This window comes from Ischnura elegans, chromosome 2 (assembly GCF_921293095.1).
Source record: "Ischnura elegans chromosome 2, ioIscEleg1.1, whole genome shotgun sequence".
Classification (NCBI taxonomy): domain Eukaryota; kingdom Metazoa; phylum Arthropoda; class Insecta; order Odonata; family Coenagrionidae; genus Ischnura; species Ischnura elegans.
The window spans coordinates 12022880-12048692 of record NC_060247.1 but is presented as its reverse complement, the minus strand read 5'-3'; the positions used below and the strand labels follow the sequence as shown (position 1 = coordinate 12048692).

Below are 25813 nucleotides of genomic sequence, written 5' to 3'. Positions count from 1 at the left end.
TATTTAACATTATTATACTATTGCACATAAAGTTAACTGTTGTTTTAACGAAGTTCTTAAAGTATTTATTCGTGCAGCAAAAAAGTTGAAGTTACAATTTGTATTATCTCTCATTGCGCGAAAAATACCTGATATTGCATTCTCCCGGAAATTCTAACGGCCGTATTCATAGATTTCCGCTAAAACACGCTAGTAGGGCGACTAACTTAGTCAGCTACTAAGACCTTTTAGTCGCCTACTAAGATATGGTATTCATGGATTCTATTAAGTGAGCTACTAAGAGCTACTAACTTAGTAGGTATGCTACTAGCCAGCTCGGCAGCCGATACTCGGTAGCGATTTGGGTTCAACCCGCTAGGCTACGCTTGGCAACACTGCATCTGACTCCTCCGCGGCGCGGAAAATTCGTAAAACTATCAAACAAAAGAAATTGATTCAGCAAAATGCATTGAAATTTTAACTTCATAATGGATAATTCGATGTGATATCGCATCGCAGACATATTTTTTGATTGCTGTACACAAAAATTATTGCAATACCATTGGGAAAGGGTAGATTTATGAGTAATACCGAAGCATTTGTACGTTTGAGATGCAGTTATTGTTGTACAAACTGCCGCGTATTCATTGATCATATACATTGCATATTGTTTGCACTTCCGATATTTGTTTCCATTAGTGTATGCGTGATTAGTATGGAAAAACATAACTAGCAAAGTCAGTATTATACACATTTGTATTCGGAAAGCAGAAATACACCTCAACGTCGGAGTAGAAACGAAACATTTGGAAATGCAGAAATGAATCGTTAAGAAAATAACGTTAAGATAAATGTGTGAATGATACACATTTATTACGTTACAAACACCTACGTGCGAGCAATTAGTAACATATACGCGGCAGGTTTAGAAATATTACACAATTAGTAACATATGTTTGCAACTCCTAAAATGTTAGTCAAGGAAACAACAATCTGCTTCGCTACATTTAAATATTTCAAATATTGACAGCGTGCGGAAATATACGGCGTATAGTTTACTAGAGGTGGTTAACGTAAAAAACAAAGCATAATTAACGTAACTTGTTTTACTTATTTATTGCTGATCATATCACAAATAGCACTACAACGCACACAACATTTCACTTCACATTTCACGAGCTGTCTTTATGACACTTATAATCCGTACATTCCAAATCAATGAAAAGCTTGACTCACACTTAATTCAAAACACTATAACGTAACTCTAGTAAAGCATGATAAACAGTTTTCCAATCACTCTGCACACACCAAAAGAATGTGCACTCGTTGACGTTCGTAAGAATTCTTCACATCTCACTTCCCACTCATCACTAATGATTTAGAATCAGTTGATGTTATTTCACATTACCATTACGTAGACAATGAAATAAATAGGCTGAAACAAATTTTTAAACCAGAAATTGTAACATCAACAAACTTCCAATCTCACTCTCATCTATCACTCGTACCGTAACCAAAACAAAAACAACAGCGCAACGAAATACGCGAAATGTACACACTGGCGAAAGCTCACGATGAAGTGACTACAATAAGTAATAAAATCAAACACAACTTATAAGCGTACAAACGAATGAAAATTTATAAGCGTTTGCTGTATCCCTAAAGAACAACTGCTTCAAATATGAAACATACCCCTCTCGCAAAAGCTAGTAGATGCCTTTGATCGAAATGATTAAACCATAATGGAAGAAATAAATTATTTTGTCGTAGTTCATACACTCACAAATCACTTCACTTGTCGCTTCACTCTTTACTTCATCGTCTATATGCAATCAATTCACTTAGGGGTGCATTGAATGTACAAATTGTGTTCACTTACACTAGAGGCACAAATTCACTGCAAGTCGTAGCTTCCTCGCAGCTACAAAAAACTTTCAATTCCTGTCAACAACTACACTACATACGTTGCCTGCCTTAATTGAAGAATGGATTCTCGTATTCCATTTTGGCACGAATGCGTAAAAACTCTATAACAGTATACAAATAAAACCGGAGTTCGATCATCCACAACGGTCCGCCATATTTAGTAGCTCCCTTAGACAGGGCCTGAGGGCGACTAAGAACCGGCTACTAAGATAGTAGCATACTAAGCTTAGTAGCTCTTACTGACGATCTATGAATACCATTTTGCTAGTATGCTACTACTTAGAACGCTACTTAGGCGTTAGTAGCTTACTAAGGAAACTATGAATACGGCCGTAAGGACTTATCGAACGATGCTCGTTCCTATGCATGCAGAGCCTAATCTACTAAATCCAAGTCAAGTTATCTTAGAGCTAAACTTTCGCAGGTAATATGGCCCCTTATCATACGCGGAAACAACGTATTAAATTTATCTATTCTGCAGTCTATTTACCTAATCCTCCTTATGATCGTTTCTACCATAATAATTAGGCTCTCTCAAAATATCTTGAGCACCAGGCAAAAGGCGTTCTTCTGGAAATATCCGCAAAAGACGTGATCTAAACTTTTCCCTTCGATCGGTTAGACTTTCGTATTCTAAATTTCTAATTATCCTGTTACACTACAGTTTATCGTAGAAATATTTTAAAAGTCTTACTGCTCGTTTTTGAATCCTATCTATAAATCGGAAACCATTATTTTTTCTCGCGGGTCCCACGCAGCAGCGGCGTGGTCCGAAATGGATCTCACGAGAGAATAATTGCATCGTTCTTTTAATTTTGTCATCGCATGTTCCAAGAATTCTTGTGAAAAAATCCTAATTTACGATATGCCTGCGCGAAAATTTCCTGAATGTGCTTTCCCCATGATAATTCTTGGGAAAGACTAAATACTTAACCGACGATACATTTAATAACTTTGCTTGAATTGAATACGTCTCTTTGGGAAAGTCTTTCTTTTTCCCAAAATTCGTTACTGTGCATTTGTTCAGATTTAACTGTAATTTAAAAGTAGCCCCCGTTTCGTTTGAATGAGATCCATCTCGAGCGCAATTCTCTCTGATTTGTCGTTTACATCCCTATGCAGCACTACTTCTCCCGCGAAAAGTCGGATTTTACTAGATGCAATGTTAGTGATGTCAATATTATACTCAACGAATAATAAGGGACTAATAACAGTTCCTTGGGGTACACCGGATGTGACCTTCGCCGTACCTGAACAAACGCCATCTAGAATTACCTTTTGTCCGCGGTTGCTTAAGAACTCCTTAATCCAGCGTATGATTTTTCATCGAATTCTAGCTCAATTAAAAATGTGGCGGGGGGAGATTTATTGAAAGCTTATTTGAAATCTAAATATATCGCGATTACCTGAACATGCCCTCTCTACAGAAACCTTCTTGCATACGGCATGCTGGTGATTGGTCACCAGCTGCCAAAATCTCATCAGGTGGCTCACAGGGTATTATGCAGATGTATTCAGTGCTTTCGATTTGCTGACGTAACTCAATTCCTATCCAGCCGAACGTTTCCTTCCCCATGAGCCTTTGTTGCAGTTGTGATCGCCGCCAAGTGTTCTTCGTCCCGAGTGGAGCATTGCGGTTCTTGTGGTGTTGACCCCCCCTCCTCCTCCTCACCCCACCCATCCCACTCCTTCCCCTCCTCCATAGACAACCTCCCCACATGCACGTACGCCCAGCAACCGTCGTCAGCCAGCGGTCGGGCCCTTGCGATGCGCTAATGCGTGCCAAATTAACGTGATTCCCGGGTGGAAAGGGACTCACTCTGCATCAGTTGTTCCTCGAGAGCTTTCTAGCTGTTCCCTGCGCATTCTCTCTGTATCGTGTGACCTGTGTTTCCAGAAAGCTTTCACGTCTGCGATATAAATTGAAAAATTTCACATATCGATGGCTAAGTTCTAACAACACGTATCACAAAAATAGCTACTTTACAGGAGAGCAAAAAAAACGATTAATTTTTTCTAATTTTACGCTAAAATTAAAGACCAAAAATTCATAAAACTGAAAAAAGAAGCATGCATAAAACTGAAAAAAGAGTTGTTTTTTGCTTGAACTTTATTTTTTAATGCTATTACACTTATTGTTAGTTTAAGATACCTGTGTTAAGCCGGACAAATTTTGAGATACGTGTTGTTAGAACTTGGCCATCGATATATCACTCTCTTTCGGTTATGTCGAATTGTTTCTTCAGTTCCGTCACGTTTAGAAACTAAAGAATGCAAATAATAAATACATAGAATTAATATTGATAGGTGGTTTTAGAGTTTTGTTGAGGCACAGTCTGATTCCCACAGCTGAGCTTATTTTTTATTTCATTGGTTGTGATTTGGCGTATGGAACTCAGCCTTGAGGAAGCAATTGAAAATTCACGACGCGTTGCAGCAATATCCAGCTAATTATTTGCTAAGTTCTCCGTAAAAATAGATGTAGAAATATAAGTAGCCGTGAAAATAAACTTATGGAAAGATTAAAATAAACATAGCGTTCGAACATTTTACGAAAATCATCGGCCTTTACTCCTTATTAAATCTTGATATTTGATAGGATACAACGTCGGTGGTCAATCAGTTATCTATATATATTGGCCAAAGTTGACCAGTTTCATTTCCCACTTTTTTTTACTTACTTCCCGAGTTATCCGCTGCCAACAATGGACGGCCTTTTCTTAGAATAGTTGATGACGTAAGTAACCCTGCTCTGCTAGTCCTCGCTCCTATGCAATGTGTGTTCGCTGTGCATGGTTACCCCTGTCCCGTTTTTTATATCGTAATTGTTGCCTGATGCGCGATTCCTTCTTTAAGTGAGCGGTTATCCCTGAACAGATGAATGAGCTAGATCTCTAATGACGTCATCAACTCATGGAATGCGGACGACGGCCTCCGCGTTTTCTTAATATAAACTCACCAAAAATGGCTAAAATTGAAATACTTTCTTTTCGTCTTAAGGCCTGGTTACACGATACATGAACACGTACGGGTTAATGTCTAAATGTATGAACGCGAGAATGAACGCCAAAATTCACCGTGTAACCACACATCTTGTGCGAATGCATGCACAAAAAATAGAACCTGTTCTAATTTGGTTCATGCATTCATACATGTTCCGTTCCGGTCCACCAAAATCGTTCACGCAAACGTACATTAACTCTTACGTGTTAATGTATCGTGTAACCGGGCCTTTACATTCCTCTTTCCTTCATTTCCTATTTTCTAACCTTAATTCTTCTGAAAAATATCTATTTTGACTCTAGTAGGTAAGTGAGCGATCTCACTCTCTCGGTGGCAGCGTAGGGAACAGAAATCTGACGTAAGAGGACGCATTGAGTGCGTATGGACCACTAGGGCGTCTCCTCGTCTGCTGCACGCGCTCTCTGCGTCTTCGCCGTGAAGGACGCAAAAAAAATGAAACCTTCGACTCGTGGCGCTATCAGCCGCCAGACAGTTCGTCTCGTCAATCGCTTAAATGCATTCAATCTGTTCGCACTGCGGCTGTCGTATTTTTCATCCACTGTCGACGCCTATCCAATCGGCTGATGGAGCAGGATAGCAAATGAGGAGTGGACGAAAAAGAAACAGAACGCGTGAAATTATAACTATAATAGTTATAGTTAATAATTTTAATAATTTATTATAGTTTTACAGACTCCCTACCTCTTCCGATACCATTTCGACTACTAACCCTTCCCAGGATCTTTCAATGCCCATCAGATCGTTCAAGAGGCAGCTTCGAAAACCCATCTTCTGAATCCCTTTTTTTCTTTTTTACATCTTTTTTTATAGTTTATTAATTTATCTTTGTTATAGCCGCAGATTTTAATTTTTCTATTCAATGTAAAGGGCTGTTTTTGAATGATTTAATGAATGAATAAAAAAAAATTGTAAATTATAACTTACTGGCAATTTTCCACAAATAATTAAATTTCACTTAATGCCGGTTTTTAATAGATTTTTCTCAATAATGCTTGGAATAATGCTGCGTGGATCTTCCCACTTTTTGTGCACGCGTCTTCAACGTCTACTATAGACCAGAGAGAGTCAATGAAGGGATGGGGGAGGTGGGACGCGATGTGGGGACGAATCAGAAGGCTTTTCTTCTACGTAGTATATTGCCAGGCACCTTTAGGGTGTTTGGCGGGGGGTGTCGAATCACCAACAGGCAGCGTGCCCAGGATCCCCACATGAACGTCACGCGGTCATAATAAATACACACAATAACAAAAAAACAATCCGTGTACATTCATACAGGTGAAGTGAGCTCCCCAATCGTGTATCGCTCTTCGCAACCCTCGATCAAAATGCAAAACTCCTACTTAGAAAGCTGAACTTTTCCTACAGTTACTTAATAATGTAGTCCATCCGTGCGAGATTAGAACAATGCATTCTTACTTCTTACAAAACAATTGTCCACTTCCGGTTAAAATATTATTTATCATGCTCTTGTTCATTCCAAAATCTCTTGTGATATAATCTGCTGGGGTATTGTATCCACGGACACATTTAAGTGTGCACTCGTTTTGTAAAAAAGTAATTCGGGTAGTATTGTCCAAAAATTCTAATGAGCACTCATTTCCGTTGTTTGTGACACTGAGGCATTTGTATTTATTCAAAGTCCTAAAATTGTTTTTTGCGCCAGAAGTGGCAATATGCCACGTGGAGGTGATAAATACAAATATAATTTAAGGTGTGACTCATGTGTAGTAACGAAGATACCAAGGTCAACAATGTATAAACGTTGTTTTCTTATGATGGGGTAAAAATTATTTCATATACTGCCCGCTAAAATAAAAAAAATTAAATCGCCAAATAAAATGTTAAGACTTGCCAAAGACTGGCTTTTCTCACAAGAAATAATTAAACATTTACTTTGATTTTATATCTTTAAAACACTCAAGTGTTATTTACTGCATTATCCCCATTATTATTTTCTTTTATTGGCTTACATTTTCGTTATTTGATGGTTGCTCAATTCTGTTCCTATGGCCTTGGAGACCACTTAAAGCTCCATCTCTTTGCTATCTTGTGTTCAGTTGCAAAATCAAAATGTAGGAGTAAATAAATTATTATTATAGTGTTCACCGCGAAGGAATGCAGGCAAAGGCTCTCATGTTTTCCTTTTGTGTATATCCTTCCATCTTTCTCTTCCTCTTCGAATGCCTCTCTCTCTCTCTCTCTGCTGGGCAAGGATGCGTTCGGATGTGAGTGGTTCGCACACGGCTGTGTCTATTTCTCTCCGTCGAGGGCGCTGATGCATGGGCGGACAGTGACGCAAACTCCCCCACTAATCTGTAGAGAGAGAGAGAGAGAGGGAGCACTTAACTGCAACAACTAGGATGGACGCACCACCAATTAGACGTGGGAATAGCAACACTGCTCTCCTCTCTATCTTGCATCTTCGAAGACAATAGCTCTCGGAGGAATCGCTTTTCAAACTTAATAGGGTGGTTTCCTTTTATTTTTTTATTGCCTAAATCGAAAGATTATTACTCCTGGAGTACGCATTTCACACTTTTAGATCTTTAAATGATGATACATATCTATTTTTCGCGATTAAATCAAAAGTGAAAATTTTCAAGCGCGCGAAAAGGTGACGGCTAAGTATGAATGCCGGGAAAAGCCCGTGTGACGTCATTCTGGTTCCCGCTGCCGCAAAGTGAGGTGACCTTGGGGCAAGGAAATGTGTGCCGCTAGGCGCAGGCTGTTGATGCAGGCTGCTAGCAGGAAGCAGAGTATCCTGCTAGCAGGTAGCGCTTGGCTTAATTATGGATTATTAATACCTTATCAAACGAAGGAAACTTTCCGACCATAGCCAGTTTTAATAGGTGATTATTAAGACATGTTTCCCTGAGCTCTGTGCCTCATGCATGCATTGGTAATCTCAGACGATGTAAAACTCCTATCTACTCGTATAGAAACTAGGTCCCTGTGTCGTCACGAGGAGTGGCATCGCATGGGCGCCAATCTGGCCTTTTTCAAATGCGGTTAAAATTGACAATTGCTATTCGTCTGAACTGGGATTTCTAAAACCAAATAATTTGTATATCATGAATACACTAATGGTGGGTAACGAATCACAATCAATGCCTTTCGTTTTCTTTGATAAAGGAAACTACCCTATTGGTTGTCTAATCAGGCGGCATGCTTCTTTGACGATGCCATACAAAAGCTGGTCCCAAGATACGATAAATGCCTCAATAGTAATGGGAATTATGTAGAAAAGTAGAGTAAAGTATGGCCTTTCAAATGAATAAATTATTTTTGGAAAAAATTTACTTGTTGTTTTTTATGTCTAAACGGTACTTACTTTAAAAACACGCCTCGTATATACAATATACATCCTATACGTTGAAACACATTGTGACTGCATCCCAATCATATAGAGGGTGAGATTTTAGATTTTTTATTACCTTTGTATATGGATAGACGGAAGATTAAAAAAAAATCGATTCCAAAATTGCGAATTTCAAGGTTCAGAGCAACATCAGGAAGTCATTTCTAAGATCTATATTTTTCAGGATGTTCACTCTCACACGAAATCCTAGTTCATTAAAAGGATATGACAATCGATGGAAAATATAATTTTCGAAGAAGAAATTGAATGTTCCCCATCCGATGATGACCAAATAACAATGCAAAAAAAAAAAAAAAAAACGTTTCTATCACGAACCAAAAAGGATACAACTTTTAGTAAAATTGTATTCATTAATTTTTTCTATGACTTTGATGCAAACAAATTTTTTGTTATGACTCCTTATCATTTTCGTACCTTTAAATGATGGCAACACTGCCATCGGATTTTGGTGGTCATTGTTTGAACTATTCTCCATACTTAATTTGAATTTCTGAATAACAATCGAGATACAGTTAAAATCACAAGAAAAGTGATAGAATTTGACATCGTCATTTGGTTCTGGTTTGTCCTGATAATTTCAGCTTGATATCTGATCGGAAAGTGGGTTAAAAATGATTCGCATGATTTGACCCGGACTAGATGACAAACAACAAAGTGAGCCAATAAAAAAACCTTATAATATAAAATAAGAAAACGCGTTAGTTGACGCCCCGTTTTTTTCCCGAGTTGAGGTCGCCAATGGATGTCGTCTGCCTCACCAACTAATTCATGAAGATTTTCCATTGAGGATAAAATCCTTAAAGAGAGTGTTAACCGCAAAGAACCACGCGAGTTCCATGAAAAAGGTCGAGGGATTGCAGAGAAGCGGCAATCAGCTAGGTTTGAGTTCGAGACGTCATCAACTCATCTTGCGAAATGTTTGAGGTTGACGATTTTTCGTCGCGAATGTCTCGAGAGGCAATTGAAGGATCGAGACAAGGAATAGCAAGCGTCTCTTTATTCTATAAACTATCTCAATCGAAAAGAAAACAAAATTCGTGAACGAGTTCATATCCGTTTAAACCCGTGGGGGGTGTGTGGATTGGAGGGTGCCTCCCTTTCTCATCCTTGGTAACCCTGGTCCTGAAATATTCTGGTTTTTGGTGACTTTCACATGAATGAAGAACTTTATACAAAATCAGGGAAATCTTTTAGTCATTGTAACATGTGCTTTCATAGACGTATGATGAAGATCGAATGGATAGATCTAGTGTGTAATGTGGAAATTCTAAGAAGAGTGGGAGAGAAGCCTTTTGAAAGTATTGGGCAGAAGACGGCTCAATGTAATCAGCCAATTGATGAGACTCCAGGGTATAAATAAGTTATCGTTCAAGGAAGAACGGAAACAGGTAGGCATCGAATGAAATACATGGAGCAGGTGATGAAGCGAAGGAATTATGCAGGTGTTCAAAGATTAGCTGATAGGAGAACTGAGTGGAGAGCTGCGCCAAGCCTTTTTAGGATTGATGATTTTTGATGATGATGGCATGATGAAAATGCCTTTTCACGATATTCTTATGACTCCCACACTTCTAGGATTTATTTATATACGTGACGATATAGGCCACCTAAGTTAAAGCCACAGGTGCGCGAATTTCACGTGTTTAGTGTGGGGCTCCTTTCAGCGGGCCATTTCGCGTCTTAAATATTCCTCATCGGGAGTGTCTGTGGGATTCACCTAACGTTTGAACATCATTTCATAGGAAAAATTTTATTTTCATTGTTTTTTAACATATTTTTTTTAAGGCGCCCCCTCCCTTCTGAAGCCTCCCTCACACCTATCTTGTTTTATCGTATTTTTCCTCTCGCCAATGGCCAAGTTCATGCCCTCGTAGTTTTTGCGGATTTTCACCGTGTTATTTTACGTCTGAAGACAACAGTTTGCCCGCAAATTCCGACGCCATATTCAGCCTAGGAGTTCGATACTACCAAAACCAATGTGCGACGTCTGCCAGTCAGATTAAGCCTGCCTGAAAAGCAACCGCACCTGCCTCCCCTTCAGCGTATATGCGAGGTTGAGAGAATTTTTTCCACAAAATTTAAACCCTGGACATCTGGTGCTATGACTTCTTTCACGGAATGACAGCAACGCAGGCTCGAATGTTGAGCTGTACCGGTGAGCCTTGGCTCACCCCAACCAGCCAGTTTACGATAACAATAAAAAAAAGCGCACGTGTATCGTTATTGGTGTAGACTGTTGTCTGTGTGAAATAGAAACTTAAAACTAGAATTTTGGCGCAATGCTTTTAACATTCATTTAACATTATGAACAGCAGGAAATATATATATTTTTTAAATTATTATTATATTTTTTTATTTTAGAATTACCATTATGGTGATTTGTCATTTAATTTTTTTAATTTTTAAATTATTATTTTTTCATTTCTCTCTGTTGATAATTCGAAGAGTTATAAACAGTTTGTAAACTATCATCATATTTTTTCCAATCATTTCATTGTTAGTAGGTATTGCTATTCTTTTAATTATTTTTTGATGTATTTTATTTATTTTTAGTATAGGAAGAATTGAACTATGAAAACCTAAGATTAGAAGGAGGTAAAGACAGATAAGACTATTTGAACAGTGACTTGGTGAGGTAGCGTATGAGTTGTTAGGATACATAGATCGTAATCCAAGATGTCTGTAATAAGAGTGTTATAACTGCCCTTCAGACTGAAATTAAAGTTGAGAACTAAGTGGGAAATAAAATTATTTATGGTGGGGAGTTTGTGAACTGAAAGAATGTCTGAAATTTTAAATAAGCAGCTAATCTGAAGGGGAGAACGGATGGATTTATTTTTAGATTTCAAGTTTTTCGGCGAACAGTTAGATTTTTGGCGAAAATCTCGCAATCGTGGAGAACCACGGGGCGAATGATGCTTTTGTATAAGTAGTCGGAATCGGCTCGAAAATGTACCATTTTTGAACTGCAGCAACTTTGAGCCTAAGCACTCCGATTGGCGGCGAGTTTTCCCTGTTGCCGGATGCTGTGGACAACGGTAAAGGTAAATGTAGGCAAAGCTTTCGAAGCCATTCGAGTTATCCAGGGCATTGGGCAACAGGGCAAACTCACGGCCAATCGGAGCACTCGCCTCAAAGTAACTGTAGTGTAAAAACGATTCGTTTTTGATTTGATCGATGTGTTTCTCTCTTTAATAGGAAAATCCTCCAAAATCGTTGGCACATTAATGGCTGATGCCTGGTTTCGCTAGTGAGTGGGTCCTTTCCACTTCTAAAGCGTTAAGGTGTTTTACCCCGTCCCATCCCTTCCAACCTTATCCCTACCCCAGATGCGTCGACGGGCTCCTATCGCGGCGACGCCTCTTTCCTTTTTTTTCCTATCCAAACCCCTCCCCGGGAGCGCGGGCGTATAATTCTTTGACTTGGTTCCCGGCCCCGGTGTGTTGTATCCTTCAGAGGACCCACCTAGGAGTCCTGACCTTTTTGTCGTCAGCTATCCAGGGTTAAAGTTTTGTGACACAATTTTTCTCCAACTTCTATATAGGGGCAAATTTTTTCTGAACTAATGATTCTGGTGGCATTGCCGACGAAAATGTCGTAATACTACATTAAACAACGCGGTGGAAACCCGAAGACCACGGTAGCACGTATATTTTTCATTGTCTTTTCTTCCTCTTTATTTCTCTCCAAGCTCCGACAACCTCGGCATTTCTTTTATTTTTAATTTCGTGTTGTTTTTGTTGCCGCTTGCCTTGGGGGAGCGGGTTCTCATACCGCATGCGGGCGGGCGTTGACTAATCGTCTGTTGGAAGAACACTTCCCGCTGTTGCCGGCGCGGCTAGTCGCGTGGAAAATTTGTTTTCGCCTCCTCTGGGCGAGTCATTTCATTAATTTAATTTTTAATGAGCGGAGAGTGACGGTGGAGGACTCAATCGAAACAAGGGCGCCACCCAGCGTTCGTTTTGAGAACCACGGCTCAATTTCCAGCTTACTCGACCTCCTCCTAACGACACGCAGCCGGTGTGAGATTGAAAATGAACAAGAGGAGGTGATTTCCCGAGTTTTAAATGAAATTCTTCACCGTAACACGTAACACCCTCTGCGTGTTCGTTTGCCATGAGCATTGCACACTCAGGTTTTCATTTGTTTTTTTTGTGAGGAATAGTGATTGAAAATTGAGGCCGTTTGTGGCCGTTGGATGTGGGAGTTTTATGAATGCCTTTTTAAATCCTTCGCCGCAGAGGCAAGGGAGCTTGCGTGGTTTTTGAATATTGCTATTTTCATCGCCTTGAAGTTCTAAGTAGTGATTTATAAAAAAACATTGCTATTTTATATGATGCACGTAAATGATATAAAATGAATAGTTAGGAATTATTTTCGATAATAGCCTCTTTTTAAAAGGGTAGTTTCCTTCATCAAAGAAAACAAAAGGCATTGATTGCGATTTTTTACCCACCATTAGTGTATTCATAAATAATATACAAATTATTTGGTTTTAGAAATACCGGTTTAGACGAATGGCAAGGGTCAATTTTTTTTCCTCATTTGAAAAAGGCCAGATTGGCGCCCATGCGTTGCCACTCCACGTGACGTCACAGGGACCTAGTTTCTACACGAGAGGATAGGAGTTTTACGTCGTCTGAGGTTACCAATGCATGAGGCACAGAGCTCAGGGAAATATGTCTTAATAATCACCTATTAAAACTGGCTATGGTCGGAAAGTGTTCTTCGTTTGATAAGCGTTTTCTTCGTTAATCCTTATGTAAGCCTAACGCTACCAGCTAGCATGGTACTCAGGTACCTGCTAGCACCCTGCGTCGCATCAGCGCTCAGAGCCTCGCCCCAAGGTCACCTCTTTTGCGGCAGCGGGAAGCAGAACGACGTCACACGGACTTTTTTCCCGGCATTCATACTTACCCGTCGCGTTTTCGCGCGCTTGAAAATTTTCACTTTTCATTTAATCGCGAAAAATAGATATCTTCATATAAAAATCTAAAAGGGTGAAATACGTACTCCAGGAGTAATAATCTTTCGATTTAGGCAATAAAAAAATAATAGGAAACCACCCTATTGCTTTTGAATTTAATACGGCACGTTAACAGCTAAATTGCCTCTGGGTGAGTTGAAATAGAACAACTGAACTTTTCACAATATTCCAATTACTCACTCACTAGTTGGGATGGTTTGGATGGTGAGGGTAAAGCTCACCCAAGATCAAGACACTGTTGCTTGAATTTCACACATTTGGGGCGGGGGAATTTCCTTGTGCCGTCTCGCATCGCTACTATTTTTGATGCAATGAGTTAAAAGGATTCACCTAAGATATGAATTGAAAAAATTGATTTTCATTGGTTTTGAATCGGTATTCTAACGGGATAATATATTTGATGGTTTCTGCATGGTTATTTAGAGTTTACATCGATAAATTAGCTGAAAGCATTAATTCTAGTATATTGTGCTTAAGTGGATTCATGGAAGCTCACTTGTCGTGAGTTATGCATAATTCTTTACCGCTCTTGCTCACTTTCAGTGAGAGCACCCATTACTTATTTTGGTGTGGTTCCGGTTGATAACCTCTCTACTTAGGAAGTTTTTTTCCTGAAACGTTTGTTAAACAATTCCTGATTGTTTTTTGTGCGCCATTATCCAGACCATCAACGTGTGGAATACAAGTCGAAGGTTGACCTCTAGTCCGCAGATGATCGAATATGATCGAATAATATCCTGCTTAAATTTCTCCACGAACCCTATCATGCGTGTCAAGGAACGTGAATTCGTGATTGTGACTGTTGGAGTAGTCATATAGCGATTTGTTCGTTGGATTATTCTTACTCAAAGAATAATCCTCTAAAATCGCTGGCACAGTAATGGCTTTGCCTGATTTCGCTACTTAGTTGGGCCCTTTCCGCTTCTATAGCTTTAAGGTGTTTTTCCCCTTCCCATCCCTTCCGTCCCTTTCCCTTCCCAGAGGCGCCGACGGGCTCCCATCGCGGCGGCGCCTCTTTCCTTTTTCCTTCCTCTCCTCCCCCTCCCCGGGTGATCGGACGTATAAGTCTCGGGCTTTGTTCCCGGCCCCGGTGTGTCGTATCTTCGAAGGGCTCCCCTGAATCCTCATTCTCTGTAGGAGTAGTGTTGTCACTTGTCGCGCAAAGTGTAGAACCAATATACTTTCAAGTAATAATTTGATAGTCTGACGCTGACCACTTTCGCTTTCATTTCAGTGTCGCAGACGTGTGGAGGCTTCCCATGGAAATACCCGGAAGGCCGTGCTGGCCGTCAGGATCGAACTCACAACCCCCAGGGCAGAGGAATCACTCGCAGCAACCTATCTTGAAGAAGACGCCCTCGGACCCGACTGAAACGTTCGAGGGTGACCCAATCGGTAACGGTTTCATCCCGAGTAGCACTCGCCTTGACACCTGCGCTGAGCCGCCGCTCTCCTCCACGGGCCCCCCCTCATCCAGCCTCAACATGCGACGCCCTGGGGTCGACGAGTGCTGCGGAGGCGGTGGTTCCGACCCCTCCAGCGACCCCTCTCGTCGCCGCAAGGCGCCCGTCATCTCCCGCCCGGAGTCCCTGGATCTCATCTGGCCCATCCCCGGCTTCGCGGACGTGCCCGACTCGACCGTCCGCAGGGAGGCGCTCGAGTTACTCTCCTCCGACGGAAGGAAGAGCAGTCGCGGCTCCTCCTCCTTCGACTTCCCGCCGCTGTCGGAGGCTCTCCGCTCCTTGGCGACGCACAGCCTGGAGGAAGGCGGCCGGTACCGCTGGGCCGACGGACCCTCGTGGCCGGGCCTCGTGGGCGACTGGGTGGCGCGGGCCGCGAGCCGCCGACAGAGCCGCGCCTCGAGCAGCGGACGCCGCTCCTCGTCCTTCTTCTGCTCCCCGCGCGCCCGCAGCTGGGAGGGCGGGTGCGGCGCGGGGAGCGACGGCGGCGGGTGCGGTGGCGGCGCCCTCCCGCGGGATTGCCGGTGTCTGTGCTGCGCGCGGTGCCTCTCCACCTCGCTATCGCACCACGGCGGAGGGGAGGACGAGGAGGAGGAAGAGGAGGAGGAGGAAGAGGAAGTGACGTCGAACAACGGGGAGGAGGAGATATCTCGGCTTCCGTCCACCGCGGGGCGGCTGAACCTGCTCGAGTACGCGCGCGGTGTTTACAGAGTGAGTCGGAGGTCGTGGTCCGCCTCGGAGGCCTTCGGCAGCGACGACACCCTCACGCCCAGGGTCGAGATGATCAGTGGCGGGGCTGGTGGGTACGGGGAAGAGGCGACCGCTCGAATGGGCACAGCAGCGGTCGATGAGGGCGAGAAACACCTCCTCGGGATCGTCCCCTCTTCGTCGGGGTCGGCCAAGGATCGTCGGAGGGTGGGCAGTGGAGGGTCAGACGAGGGGTGCTGCCTGACCACGCCCACCGCCGTCCGCTCCGGGGAGGCGCTGCTGGCGGTGGGCCGCTCCGGGTCCTCCGGCTCCTCGCCCTCGCCGTCGTCGCAAAGGCGCCGGAGGGCGCACCGCCGGAGTCACCGGAGGCAGGAGAGCGAGAGGGGGAGCAGCGCGGAGAGCGGGGGGGACGAGTCGGAGACTGGAGGGATGATGAAAAACTGTGAGTCCCTGGAAACGAGAGAGAGATGGACGTAATGATAGATCTTCATGACGAAATCTCCGTTTTAAGTAATGAAACATCGCAATGAGGGTCTTAATTACAGACCCTCATACCGTAATGAACCTCATGTCAAAGTTTATGCATTTTATTTTTCCACTTCAGGAAATTTTTTAAAATGACTTTTATATTTGATATTTCCCTGTTTTATGGCTTCCATTTTTTTCATTCCTGTCTTCTCATGATTTTTAGCAAATGTGTGCCATTTATAATAGCGGAAAGTTCAAAATAGTTTATGATTTGTACTGTTACTATGTAGGATAATTAGTTCAAAAGAAGGTGTATAATGTTAAGTATTTATTTTGAAAATATGTATGGCTGTCTTTTAAAGCGTTTTATTTTCTCGACGCGTTACGCCAACTTGCCCTATCTTCTAGTTTTTTTACGTGTATAGCATGGCTAAGGAAATATTTTACAGAAATATGACCAAAATATGAATGATTAGGTCATGGAAAACATTTGGAATAGTGGATGCATTCAGTGGCGCAGCGAGGGGGGGAATTTGAGGGATAACCCCCCCCCCCCCCCAAAGCTCAGAGAAATTTTTAAGTTTAATCCATTCATATAGTTGAATTGATATTACTAATAGAATAGTGTAAGGATTATTAAAATATCCCCCAGAAAGCGGTAAAATTCACCAATGTGAACCATTTATCTTAAAATTCCGCTTTTTATTAATCTCGCACCTTCCGCTTATCCTGGTGGGTATTCCATACCTCCACACACCCCGGTATTAGTTGCACCTAAACCTCACCCAAACCTCAATTCCTAGCTGCGCCTCTGGATGCATTTTAAAAGATAAAGAAATAGATAAAATAGTTCTTATTAACTCATCTCCTATTATTATGTTTCATAATTCTGTATTTACTCAATTTTGGGTAAATTCTTTGAATGTCCTATCATGTTGATAACTGTGTAGATTATAATATAGATTAAATTTTATGGCTAAGTCATAAGCTCTTTACTCTTTGGTAAAGCAGCCGCACATGACCGAATTTCAAAAGTACACATCAGGATTCTTTGTGAGAAGAATATAATAGGCTTTCACTTACTTGTTAGTGTATACCTGGTGACAATAACACCCCTGTCAAAACTCCTTTAGATGTGGTCGTTTCAGTGAGAATGTTGGCAGTTAAATAGATAGAAGTGGAAAGCTGTGGAAATTATGGAATGAAGGTCTCGACATGGAAAAAATCAAGTTATCAACGTGCCTTCTTATCACTATCACTTTTTTAAATCTTTTTCACATAATTTTACAAGATGTATACGCATGCACGGGTTAATGATTGAAAACTTGCTCAGTAACGTCATTCAAATTGAAACGAGGCCTATTGTATGATCTAATTTGCCCAATTATTTTGGATTTACAAAATTAAAATCTACCGGTGAATGTTGCCTCGCATGAACTCATGAGGGTACACGACTGCTGTAAATGTCCTCAATGGAATCCTTAATTTATGAATAGGGTTGAAAGGCACCACAGACGCAAAGACGTGATTCATTTGTATTTATTTCTCCGCGAAGGTGTCGTTGGAGTTCGCTGTTTGAAGGATCCGTTCGGGGAGCAGGGGTGCAGTGAGCAGGGGTCGTCGGCCGCGGAGGATTTCGGGTGCGCCAAGGCGGAGGCTGCTTCCCTGGGTGTGCTGGAGGGAGGGGTCTTGCACCCGCAGATGCGGTACGCCGAGGGTGCGGAGGACGACGGGTGCGGCGAGAGCGCGGAGGCGCGGCGGAGGAGCCGAAGACAGGCCGCCATCGCGTGGCGCTCGCAGCGGTGCAGCAGCTCCGACTCGGCCGTCGTTTTGGCGGCCAGCGATGATGAGCGACTGGACAAGGTCCCCTCGAACATCCCTAACCCCACAAGGTGAGAGAGCGGAACATTACAAGCTCCTTTTATTTATATTGGCAGGGATTTTAGGAGTCAGGGGAGAATGTCAGAGGTAATTGTCGAGCTATCGGGAAAAATTTAAATTGGGGCGAACTGGTCAGTGTGTCCCGCTGCAAAAATACTTACTTCTGTTCATTGTATTATGTCGTATCCCGCTCGTCTTCGAACGAAATACTAGCGACAATACCAGCGTCTCTCGAATGGAAGGATCAGGTGCCGGAAATAAAAGGAGTCACTCTGACCCAAAAACAGTGACTTTATTCCCTTTAAGAATGAACTAATATGTTCCCCAGCCTCTTGGCCGTTACTACCCCCATTTTATCGGAATTTCGCAGCCCCCTATCAATTTTTAATTTAATGTAATCTTAAGTTTATTATAATTTAATTTCACCCGCCTTGAAAAAACAATAATAGGGTTAAGTATTTTCACAGTTAATCATAATTAAAATCATAATATAAAAAAACTTGATGAACTAAAAGCACAATTAATTACCAAAACAGTCAATGCCAGCTGAATGATACGTACAAAATTCTGCACAAGTTTATAATGTCGCTAAAATCGGCGATATCTGTCCGTGAAAAATTTCCTTAGGTAAGTCTATATTTAATTTACTTGAAAGTCAATTGACTGAGTTACATTTCTAATTAATACAATAATTTTTTTACAATATTTGTACAGAATGTACTTTTTAGGCTTACTTTTTTGCTAGGACTGAAAGGTTTAATTTCCCAACCAATTCCATACAGTTACCTGTATTAATTACATCATACAGAAAGAATAAATCATTTAAGAGTGTTCCTTTACCTAATGTTGCAAATTTAAACACATTCAACATGACCTACTGTACTTGATTCTCTAATAGTACGTAAAAATTGTGGCGGAAGTAATCATTAATTTTAGAATTCTCTTTTGGACACTGAATTGCAAGAAAAATCATTAAAAAAGCAATATTGTTAAGAAAAAGTCGAAGTTTTCCCACCGATTGATGTCGATAAATTGCTGTGGGGTTTGCAGTCGGATTAGGATCTCTATTGTTTCGGACGCCAAGTTTCGATGCACGAATCGTCCACCTTCTTCAGCATACTCAACTCGAACATCGTCGCGTCGCGTTGTCAACAATGCAGATCCTGACCTGGCTGAAAACCCGACTGCAATTAATCGCCAAATAGGTTTGTTTTCTCAACTTTTATTTGCAATATTGGACCGCGAACGTCATGGTATTAAAGGAAAATGACATTATTTTCAATGAAATGTCAGGGATGTATCTGAGAATATCTTTTTAATAATAATGTGGCGACACAGTTCGCAGTAGCATTAACATAAGGATAATTTGAATTTGCTCTTTTTCTATCTGTTTTACAATTAATTTAACACCATTTTCATTTAATTTACGTGTTAAATTACCGCACTACAGCGATTATGTTTCCGCATATCGAAGTGATTTTAGAATTAGCATCTATCGCTAAGATAAGAATCATTTCACTCAGGATTTGTTAACGTAAAGAATACGAACTTTTAAACAATTATTTTCGGTCAAATTATTTGGCGTCAAGAGTATTTTCTCAATGTTTAAAGGCTATTTTTCTCATATATCAGCTGTTAACCCTTTGCGCTGTAATGACGGGTCTAGCTCGTCATGAACTTGCTATGCCAAACCGCGCAATGGCGAGTGTATCTCATCGTCATCGGATTTTCATAATTTCAGCACTATTTAGAGGAACAATATAATTATTTTGAAAGCTTGAAAATTTAAAACATACATAGTATGCATAAATAATTCATATTTCATGAAACATGATGCATTGGAAGGATTAAAATGATTTTATTCGAGTAGCGATAGCTGTGCTCCCCATGTTTAATAATCACATTTTTTTCACGGCTCTACGTTTATTACGAATTACAAAATTATCGTTTCATTACCCACCATTTAAAAGAGAACCAAAGAAAAAATAAATAGAGAATGGGAGCACGATATTTGGAAAATGAATCGAAGTGGAAGGGGTTAAGTGATAGGTTTCGCACTGGCATGCCATCTTATCATACATACCTACTGCTCTGTACAGGTGCTCGTTGGGCGTGGAGGTGCCGGAGGGAGTCGAACTGAGGAGGGCCAGCGAGGAGAGCGGCTCGTCCACCGTGTTCTGGCGCACGCCTTCCGTGGTGGTGAGCGATTATTCGGACGACCTCCACCCCGTCCACTATCTCTCGGACTTGGACTTCATGACCGAGGGCGGAGGCGGTTTGAGCGGCGCGCAGCAGGCTTCGGGTGCGGCGAGTGGCGAGGACGCCTGGGGTCTGGGCTGGCAGGAGGCGCGGTGGAAGCGGGCCTCGTCGGAGGAGTGCAGCAGCACGTGCAGCAGCATCGGGGGTGCGGGCGGGAGCGTGTGTCTGGAGGTGCTGGAGGGCGTGGTGTGCGTGGACGGGCGGAAGGTGTCCGACTGCAGCACTTGCAGCACCCTCAGCGGGGACGACGAAGCCGCGTGCGACGCGAGACTCGAGTCCGTCAAGACCAAGTCAACCAAGGTGAGTGAGTGCCTCCTCTCGCGATCTAAGACGACACAAGCAGCTCGCGTCATCCTACAGTATTACGTATAAATCTTTTCAGTTCATCCGATCTCTGAGACAGCATCCACGGAATTGTGCTCTTGCCTGCCTATCTATCAATTACGTGAAGTGATTTTGGCTTTTTTTGGACCCCTCCTCTCCAGGGGCGCAGCTAGGAATTGAGGCTTTTGGCACAACTAATACTGGGGAGTTACGGGGTATGGAATACCCACCAGGGGAAGCGGGAGGTGCGGGGGCCCTCCCCCAGAAAAATTTAAGATAAATGGTTCCAAATGGTAAGTTTTACGGCCTTATGAGGGATATTTTTATAATCCTTACATCATTATATAAGTAATATTTGACCAATTAAGTAAAATGGATTAAACTTTTAAAATTATCTGAGCTCTGGGGGGGGGGGGGGGGGTTTAATCCCCCAAAATCCCCCCTCGCTGTGTCACTGCTCCTCTCCTCTTACAATTAGTGAGATATCGTGAGATTCGGCTCGACCCCCTGCCTCCTCCAACTAATCTCACGTGAGAAATGTGGACCCACCTTTTGGACGGCCGGTAGCTTAACAGTTGAAGAGTTACTGTGCTACTTTGATGCGTTCGCATAACCATTATAAATATTATTGAGTAGAATTTAGTCATATTTTAATAGAGGAACACGTTTCGCTCAATTATACCCAGTTTTCTCGCAATTTTACTCTGTTTCTTGTGGAAAAAAATTACTTGATACTTGCCGGGACTCCCTATCCTACTCACGCGAGATTGGGTGAGAATCGGCTTCACCCCCTCGCTCCTGAACGCCTCAAGTAATTAATGTATTCTCCCTTAAACTCAACTTTCTCAAAAAATATTCCAAAAAAACATTCACAAATTTTTCTCGAGACGAAGAGCTATGCAACCTGAAGGTTAATGTCAGGAATTTAAAGAATACTTGCTAACAAGACACTCGGGTGCACGGGATGGTCATCAAATCGTCATTAGGTCAGTCAAATGCAATATAGAGGCACTGTGGCCTCGCAGGGCTTCGGAGGGGATTTCCGATCGCCTTTACGACTCAACTCCCACACTTATTATTTTTCAAAACTCCGATACGGGTCTGGGGATAGGGTCTGTCCGAAGTGCGTAGGCTGGGAACGGGGTGGTTGGGGGTTTCAGCCCCAATCGAAATATTTATTTGTCCCTTGAAGCGACTGACATCTGCTAAGGAGGTGCATCCGTCCCCTGAAGCGCCGTGCTTCGATGCAGTCGGGTGCATTTCAGTTTGTCTACAACCATATCACTTTGATGATAAACGTCCGTAATGCTTGAAAATGTTTCGAAAAAATCAATAGGGAACAATCGGCAAGCTATAATAACAGCATTTTGGTAAAATTCTGCTATGACTGTAAACTGGTAGCACTATAAATACGGTATTAATTTTTGATTTAACGAAAAAAATTATGGTTTCCCAGCCAACCCGCATACCTACCACCCAAGCACCCTCGAAACGAAATCTCCTGGTTCTCCTCGAGTCCCCGCGGTGCAATCGCCGTGCCTTTAGTACCATACCCAATTCCAGAACAAATAAATATTTAATAAACGCTTAGGTCTCCTTGATTTTCGCGAATGGGAATTTTCTGTATTTCATTATTGGTTGCATTTTATGTGGTGCGTTGGTCCGACCAACTTTCAAAATTGAAGAAAAAGTTAATAACGCCTTGAATTCTATAAATCGTAAATATACTTCAATGAAATAATAAATAATAATAATCGACTAAGTTTCGAGGTGCAATGCCAGGTCGAGGCGAATTTATTCATGGAAACTGATATAAACTTATCTTGTAGATTTTTGCTGCTAATGATGCGATATGTGGTGATCTAAGGGTTCTGCGAGTAGTTCCTTGAATACTTATATGCTAGTTTATTGCTATCCTTTCCATTTAAATTCGGTGAATCTTTTCAAATTCAATTTCCTCCCTTGAAAGTCCCGGAATATAACAGCTTTATTTGTTTATCTCCATGAAAGCCTCGATGTTAACGACGGGACTTTCCTCCAACGTTGTGTGCTCAGCTATGGCAGAGTGACGCCAGATTTTCTCCCGGATCGCACGTCCAAGTTCTTTTAATCCTCATTCTGTATATCTTTTTGTTTGGCCAGCGCTTGTTCTACCGCAGCTGTAGAAAAGTTCCCAAACACCTTCGGATGTTGTGGGATGTACTGGGTATTCCGCTCCTCGTACCCCGTTTTCAACTCTGGAAGTTTTGATCTCTGCATTCTCTTCGGGTTTTCACCGCGTCCGTTGGGTTTTGGCGACAACCGTTTCGCTAACATTGCAGTCAGCGTCTTCAGGTCGAAGGTTACTCTGGAAGTTTTGTTGTATCTTGTAATGGTGAGTTGTTTTTTTTCCATTGTTCCACGTACGCTGTCTGTTGCTGCTCGCTAGACACCAGCCCGGCGAAAGCTGGGGCAAACTAATTCAATGAAACGCAAACGCAAAAAACAAACAATCGGCTAACTCAATTAAAGGCAAAGAAAAGCAGCCCCCGGGAAATAAGTCCTAACTTGGAGCCCGGGGGGCGGAGGAGGGATCATGGGGGCTTTGCCCCAACACTGGTGTTGCTGCTCGCTATGCAAGACAGCATAACATATCCCAGAGGTTTAGGAGTGTCTTCTTCTCACAATTAATATCAACGTCATCGTCACTCGCTTGGCAGACTCGTGATTTCAGGCACACTCGGGCCTCTTTTTGCTCTCATTGCGAGGGCGGTGCAGTCCACCGCGTGGCAATCATTCGCCATGATTTTGAGGTCAGTGTTCGCGGTGCCAGCCGAATCGAAAAGCGCCAAAGGAGACGTGTTTATCTGACGCTTGGCTGGATTCGCGGGCGTGACTTCACAGCCTTTGCCGTGAACGTGAGCGAGCGATTGTGTGGAAACGCGGTGAAACAGCCAACGTGTGACAGTAGAGGTTTATTTTGGAGAACTCCGAAAAAGTTCAAACTCAGTTTGCCAACTTGCAAACCGGTGGTATTCTAACCGTAAATAATGGGAAAAGGGTTCTGTTTACGAATCAATATTCGTGTTTTTATAATTCCAAATATTTATTTATACTCAAATTTGATATTTTCCATGGGTAACGTCTGTAAGTTTAAAGCTATTGGTAACATAACCTCTCCCGTGGAGTAAACTACGTTTTTTTGTTCCCGCTATTATAGTTGTCTACTCTGAAAACAGGCGTAATATACAAAATACCTTAACCCATGGTAATTTTCATGGTATGCGCCTATTCCCTTTACGCTCCTTGCTATTGCGTGCTTTGAGATCCGTGACAAATGGTGGCTCTCGCTGTGGGAAACTAGAAGTGGCCGCAAATTTTCTCCAATACAGATCTCCTGTTCGGTCGATCAAGGTGAGGTATTTTAGGAAACTGCGCAAAGGGATCTGGGATATGTGTATCAATGAGAGGGTGCTGGTAATCTCATAGGGATGGTTGGTGTAATTATGTCTTACCTGAATGAGGAGTGAACTTCGAGGTATTTTCCTGGTCTCACTCAAGTAGAAACCAGGATTTCGTTTTGCCAATTTCTTATTCCATTCGGCTTGAAACCTTAGCACTTCCCTTTGGAATGCTCAACCTAAGAAAAAACCAAAATCGTGAGGGATAGCGCTGAATAATAGCTATGAATTTCGTTCATAATATCAACAAGATTATAAACATCGGTCCACAGCCTTAATTATTTTATTTCCCCGTTAAATTCGAATCGCTCTGACCGTCAGCGACGTGCTTAGCGGCATTTGTAAACCCGTTGAAATGCTCGGCGTGACAGCGCACCTTGAGGCCTACTGTAATCCCTGGACTGGAATCCTCCGCTCTAATATTCATAATTAGGAACTTTTCAGTTAGTTCCTTGACCGTGCTCAATTCTAATCTTTTGGGTCATTATTATTTTCTGTCATTGTTACACGGTGGGGTGTTGCTATTTCCTCGTCTTGTTTTCCTCCGCCGACGATTTTCTGAGAATGCGGTCCCCGTGATAAGGGGCTACGTAACTTCTCAATCCGTCTTATCCTTCGCGTTTGTGTTTCCACGGGAAGCGTGACATTTCCTTACTTCTGTGGAAATCGTAGTTTTTGGAGATAAATGGGAGGTTCGAACCTTGTCTTGTCGTGTTTTTGTGGAGTGTGCGTGTGAATTTAATATGTATATCGCAGCGGGAGCTTTGTTATCCGTTTCCGTGGGTGGCGCTGTAATTGCGAAAATAGTCGGGTAAAATAGGAGAAGCGGTGCTGTTGTTCCCTTCTCCACTGAATCATTGGCATCGGCGTGCGCTGAGGCTCACGGGATGACGTCAATTGAAGGCTGGGCTCCACCACAATGGACTGCTGCGCACTGCTATTAGTGCGGGTGATATTGCGGCCAGATGGTCTGAAACAAACTGTGAAATAAAACAAAAGAAATCAGAATTATTTGGCTTGAGCTTTTTTTTAATATTAGCGCAGATTTGTAAATATTCTGATGTATTAAAATTAGAAAGAAGAACTTTGTGCTTTCACGTGAATATTTCTTCACAAATTTACGAACATGGTTTCAACGTTGGACGTCATCATCACGTCTAACGTTGAAGCCATGGTCGTAAATTTGTGAATAAATATTAATAAGGAAGCACAAAGTTCTTCTTTTTAATTTTAATAATGAATCGCTTTCACCAAGTTTCGCCTCAAACAATCAATATTCTAATGAAAAATCATACATTTTTTTTACATATTTTGTCATATATCGGAATAAAAGTGAAAATTTTACGCTACGCTACGCTAAAATTAGTAACTCTTATCAGCTATGTTTTCGATGTTCAGCCGTTGCTGGTAATCGACGTTTTGGCTTTTTATTTTATCTGTGGCGTTATTGTTTTATGTGGCTATATTTTTTTGTTCGAGTCGCGTTTTCTGTTTTAACGAATTCCGTTTGATTTCAGCGAAGCCAACGTTTTGCAGTCGCAATGAAGTGGGAATGGAGGTCGACACCGGAAACGAGTCCTCTCCGCCGCCGATTCAGCTGAAAATGAAACGCGTATCTCCGGAAATGTACTCATTGCTTGAAAAACACTCAATATCCAACCTTTGTATTGCATGCCTCGATTCGTGGAACTCGATTTTTGAAAATGCAATGACTAATTCGCTTCGAAGAGACAATTGAGTGCTAAAAATTCACCAGGAAGAGGCTGATATTGAATTTTTTTTATTAACGGCGCCCATGTCTTAACTATTACCATATCATGAAATGATAAAAGTCTATATGGCAACTTTCCGTTGATTCCTGCATAAATTTACCGCCGGGCCTCGATTACGTAAGTGTAACTCACAGTTTCATGTAGCATGTTAAAATAACCTTAGGATCCACTACAAATGCTCTAGTTTTCTCGTGATTAAGTCGCAG

The 25813-nt window shown here is 42.0% G+C and overlaps 1 protein-coding gene across 1 annotated transcript in view; it reads left to right on the top strand.

Moving 5' to 3' along the window:
• Positions 1-20443, top strand: part of LOC124173971 — a 124711-nt gene extending 104268 nt beyond the window's left edge. The window contains exons 2-4 of the mRNA XM_046553134.1: positions 14530-15905; positions 17487-17823; positions 19912-20443. Coding sequence (XP_046409090.1) covers positions 14530-15905; positions 17487-17823; positions 19912-20443 — 2245 coding nt within the window. The remainder of the gene's footprint in view (positions 1-14529; positions 15906-17486; positions 17824-19911) is intronic.
• Positions 20444-25813: the final 5370 nt, after the last annotated feature.